The following is a 5575-nucleotide window of genomic DNA, read 5'->3' on the forward strand; positions in this document are numbered from 1 at the left end:
ATTTTGGAATACTTGTATTTGGATATGTATACAAAATGAGATATCTTGGAAATGCGAGCCAAGTCTAAACACAAAATTCTTTTCTGTTTAATATACACCATATATAGATAGCCTAAAGGTATTTTATACAATATATTTAATAATTTTGTGCATGAAACACAGTTTGTGTACACTGAGCCATCTGAATGTCACTATCTTAGGCACCTATGAAAAAGTTTTGGTTTTTAGAATATTCTGGATTTTAGAATATCACATAAGAGAGACTCCACTTGTAATGATTTAGGCATGAAGAAGAGAGTTCCCAACCAACAAAATCAATTTTCTTGTTTACCTTAGAAAGCCAGAAGTGTATGATTTTGCACAACACTGTTTTCAAAGTAACAGTTTCCGGGGACTTACTAGTACTAATATCTGTTTCCACTGAGATTCAAGTAACAGTTGGGCAGGGATGGGGATTTTCACCATTCTCATCAAGAGTATGCAATGGGCTGACAAATATAACCTGAATCTATTCCGGACTCTCCCCTCCCCACACGAAAATGGAAATTAGCATATATTCAAAGCCCATTCATTATAGTAGGTGGGCGCTCATGAGCACGCACACCATTTTAATCCCTCCCTGCTAAACGCATCCTCAAATATTAGGCGAAATGTCTTCACAGTTCCCAGAATTTCCTAGCATTGTGCCAGGGCAGATTCACAAGGATTCCATCAATAGTGGAGCTACTAAAATTGAGGACTTCTGAAATACATTATCTCCTATATCAGAACAAGGCAATTTTTCAGATCTGCATGTGTCTGAATCTTACACAGGTTTGTCACCAACAGTTGTAAGCCATACAAAACGTCACTGGACCTTCATTTAGAGCTTTTACCCTAAATCATGGATCCTTAAAATACAGTATCTCCTTTCTGAAGGCCTGCTTTTCTTAACCAGCATCCTTCAGAGATACTCCACTAAGAGTAAGGTAGACCCAAACCAAGAGGAGATATTTCTGATAGAAAACTATTAAAGAAGTGCCACTCTCAAGGTTTGAGTCTTGGAGGCTAAACTATCCTCCAAAATCAGCACATGGGGTGTGAAAGAGCTTGTTTGAGGACACAGCCAGAAAAAAGCTGCAGTGCCCATAGTCCTCTAAGTGACTGGAGACTTCCATATGTAAGTTACTGAACTTAGGGCAGAAAAATCAAATGCATAGATATAGGATAGGGTACACCTGGCTTAACAAGACTACATGTGAAAGGGATCTAGGAGTAGACCGCAAGTTGAACATGAGTCAACAGTGCAATGCGACAGCTAAAAAGGCCAATGCAAATTTAGGTTGTATCAATAGAAGTATAGTCTCTAGATCAAGGGAAGTAATCGTGCCGCTGTATTCTACTTTAGTCAGGCCCCATCTGCAATATTGTGTCCAGTTCTGGGCACCACAAAAAAGGATGTTGAAAAACTGGAGTGTGTCCAAAGGAGGGCGACTAAAATGGTGAAGGGTCTGGAAACCATGCCCTATGAGGAACGATCAGGGAACTGGGGATGTTTAGCCAAGAGAAGAAAAGGTTAAAAGGTGATATGAAAGCCCTGTTTAAGTAACTGAAAACACGTCTTTGAGGAGAGAGCAAGCTTCTTTTTTGCTGCTCCAGAGTACAGGACCCAGAACAATGGATGTAAGCTACAGGAAAAGAGATTCCACCTCAACATTAGGAAGAACATCCTGACAATAAGGGCTGTTCGACAGTGGAACATGTTAAACAGAGGCTGGATGGCCATCTGTTGGGTATGCTTTGATTGAGAGTTCCTGCATGGCAGGGGTTGGACTGGACAGCTCTTGTGGTCTCTTCTAACTCTATAGCCTGTTACAGACTGCCAAAATAAAGCTGCTTCGGGTCTCTTTGGAGGCATGCTATTTAAACGATGCATGCATCCTAAGAATCTGGAAGCTGCACCAAAGCTGCACTCCAGTGCTTAGGAATGGAGTGTGGCTTTGGCGCGACCTCCGGACTCTTAGGAACCATGCATCATTTAAATAGCATGCCTCCAAAGAGCCCCAAAGCAGCTTTATTTTGGCAGTCTGTAACAGGCCTATGTTTCAGTGATACCCATGGTGCTATCACTTGCCTTGTGCCATCACTTCCTAACACTGTAACCCTCGTTTTTGCAAAGGTCAGTTCTGTGATCCCTTGGATACAGAGTAGTTATAAACACAAGAATTGAAGAGACCACAAGGGCCACCCAGTCCAACTCCTTATTATGCAGGACAATCAAAGCACTCCCAAAATATGACCATGCAGCCTTTGTTAAAAAAACCTCCAATGAAGGAGACACCACTTCACTTTGAAGCAGCACATTCCATTGCCAAATAGCTCTTACCATCAGAAAGTTCTTCATAATGTTTAGATGGAATCTCTTCCAATAATTTGAATGCATTGCTCTGTGTGCTAGTCTCTAGAACAGAAAAAAAACCCACCAAGCTTGTTCCATCCTCAGTATAACATCCCTTCTAAACATGTAATCTCTTAACCTTCTCTTCTCCAGGCTAAACATACTTAGCTCCCCAAGCTGCTCCTCATAGGACATGGTTTCCAGACCTTTCACTATTTTGGTTTCTCTCCTCTGGACACACTCCAACTTGTAAATATCAGTCTTTAACTGTGGTTACCAAAATGATGCAGTGTTCCAAGTGAGGTCCAACAAAAGCAGAATAGAGTGGTAGTTTTACTTCCCTCGATCGAGACACTATACTCCTAATAACTTATAAAGTTGTTGTCCTGTTTGTGTTGTGTGCCCAACTACCATTCAAAAAAGAGGCATACTTCCTACAAAACAGTCAGCCTCAATTAATGTATTGTAGCCAATATGGCGTTGGTATTGTTGTCGTAGCACCTGAAAGTGAAAGAAAGGGCTGGAAGCAACAAATGAAGTCCTACAGCTGGACTAGAAGAAAACACTGTATTGAGGAGCCTACTATAATCCTCAAATGTTTTACCCTTTGTGTTGGCTGGAGTGAGGTTGTTTATAGTCACATAGAAGACAGAAGACATGCACACCTTGAGTTGGGAAGTGATCCACCAACATCTTTGTGAACCTTCTGGACATGGAGGAAAGCCAAATTTAAAGACTTTGTATTGATACTGAACAGCTTTCACTAAGGCTGACTGATGTCATGGAATTCCATGGTTAAATACCCTTCCTGATGCCAGTATCTCTATTCTGAACATCCTTTGACAAAAACTATTCAAGTTACCATTGTTTCAGGGCACCAAAAGGAAGCCAATGACACTAGAGACGTTTCTAGAAATATGATGAGTCAGTTGCCATTAATATTTGTGTTTGATAGCGTTCATAAGCTTTGGATGCGTATCAGAAAGGAACCTAAAATGATGATTTGAACAAAAAGAGAGATTGCTCCTGAATATTAGGAAGAACTTCTCAGTGGACAGTGAAATACGCAACCTCAGAGTATGGTAGAGTCTTCTTCTCTGGAGGTTTTTATACAGAAGTTGGATGGCCATTGAGGTCTCTTCCAACTCTGTGATCCCATTCCCAAGTAAGGATTAAGGAGAAACAATTGATTCCTACTCATCTACAAGGCGAGAGTCCTCTTGTCAAAGAACTACACTATCCTTTTCTAATTTGGGATTACATTTCATAACAGAAGAAAGAGGATTTTCTACTTAAATAATAGTAATAATTATAATTATAATAATACTGTAATACTCTACTGTCCAAGAGCCAGACAAAGAGTTAAAGCAGAGCCCATTGCTCCATTTCCTATTCTCTGGAGCAGCAGAAAACAAGCTTGTTCCCTCCTCAATATGACATCCCTTCAAATATTTAAACATGGAGCAGTGGGAGAGACTGAAGTGGCTTCCTTCATACAGCTATGCACTAAGGCAAACAGAGAAGAGAACAGGGTACATTATAGGCTGAAATAGCCCCCAATAACAAACACTAGAACAAAATAGACTACAGCATTCAAAAGCAAGCAGCAATTACTGCATTTTGCAAAAGTGGAGACTTTCAAAATGCCCAAGAAAAAAAGCAGTGAAGCAGAGACAGAGCAAGAGGCGGCAAGGGGCTAAAGAAATTATCCATGGAGGCCTGAGCTAAAAGCTCAGGAGAAGTTTTAACTGACAACATAGCAATAAGAAAAAGAAATAAATCTCATGCACGTCTGTCCATCCATCTGGAAAGTGTCATGGGGAAAAGCACCCCTGTTTAACTGGTTATGATAGCCATATAATACCTCCAGTGCCAGATGCAACATACTGGTTGCTATGCAGGAGAGATGACTACCTCTGTGGTTTCCACTGGGGCATCTAGCTGGCCACCATGGGCACAGACTGCAGGACTGATAGGCACTGGGTCTGACCCAGCATGACAGTCATTATATGTTCTTAAACCGGACATCAAGAGACTTCGATTAGTGAAAAGTGACTGCATTAGGAAGACCTTCCTGACAGCAAGAGCTGTCCAACAGTAGAAGACACTCCCTTGGAAAGTCTCCTCCTTTGGAGGTTTCTAAACAGAGGCTGGATGGCCACCTGTTACGGGGGGGTGCTTTGATGCAGGTGAGCTCCTGCGTGGCAGAATGGGGCTGGACTGGATCAGGGCCCTTCTTGGGGAACCCCTTCCAACTCTACGATTGTGCTTTTGGATCTATTAGAAAGGATGCAGTACTGAGGAGGGAGCCAGGGGCAATCAAAATGGAAACCTATGAGGAACGCCTTTAGGGAGCTGGGGATGTTTAGCCTGGAGAAGAGAAGTTAAGAGGTGATATGAAAGCCCTGTTTAAATACTTGAAGGGACGTCAGATTCAGGAGGGAGCAAGATTGTTTTCTGCTGCTCCAGGGACTAGGAAATGGAGCAATGGGCTCCGCTTTAACCCTTTGTCTGGCTCCTGGCTATGGAATTCTGGGAGTTGGAGTTTGTTGTGGGGCCTTCCTTCTTTAAGCTCTGCTCTGGGCCCACAACAAACTCCATCTCCCAGAATTCCATAGCCAAGAGCCAGACAAAGGGTTAAAGCGGAGCCAAACCAGGGCATCCCTCCAGTGTGGGCGATCCCGGCTGAGGGCCCAGCAGCGCTGCCGGTGTGTCTCACCTGGTCCAGGTTCTCCTCGCTGCCGCTGTCCTCGCTGTCGGAGTCGATGAGGACGCGGCCTTTCCGTTTCTTCACCATGGCCGCCGAGCCGCCGCCGCCGCCGCTGCCTCCTCACCGACACCGCTTCTCTCTCTGAGCGGCCAGGCCTTTCCCCGCAAAGGCAACCGAGCAGCCCGGGACACAAAGGGCACCGAGCATGCGCCATGCGTGGCTCCGCCTTCTAAGGGGCGGGGCCTGTGTTCCTGGCCTCTGCGGTGGGCGTGGCTAAGGGCTGCTTTTTGTCCCTTGAGGGCCAAGTGTTCTCCGTCGTTGTCTCTCTTTTTTCCGCCACCCCCCCGAACTCGATTGGTTCATCCCACGCCTCGTTGAAACACAAGCGTCGTCTTTCTCCATCGGGAGAGTCCATTGTGTCCGGCGGGGGTGGGCTGGGGAGGGCTCTTTTTTAATTTGTAACCGTCAAGCTGGGGCCGGGCCTTGTC

General features: G+C 44.3%; 1 protein-coding gene across 2 annotated transcripts in view; it reads right to left on the reverse strand.

Moving 5' to 3' along the window:
- Positions 1–5374, reverse strand: part of RTF1 (RTF1 homolog, Paf1/RNA polymerase II complex component) — a 47963-nt gene extending 42589 nt beyond the window's left edge. For both annotated transcript variants that reach the window (XM_042451990.1, XM_042451980.1), the window contains exon 1: positions 5097–5374. In XM_042451990.1, the coding sequence (XP_042307924.1) occupies positions 5097–5174 (78 nt within the window). In that variant the 5' untranslated portion in view covers positions 5175–5374. The remainder of the gene's footprint in view (positions 1–5096) is intronic.
- Between the last annotated feature and the right edge of the window lie 201 nt (positions 5375–5575).

The sequence above is a fragment of the Sceloporus undulatus genome, chromosome 1, assembly GCF_019175285.1.
Source record: "Sceloporus undulatus isolate JIND9_A2432 ecotype Alabama chromosome 1, SceUnd_v1.1, whole genome shotgun sequence".
Lineage (NCBI taxonomy): Eukaryota > Metazoa > Chordata > Lepidosauria > Squamata > Phrynosomatidae > Sceloporus > Sceloporus undulatus.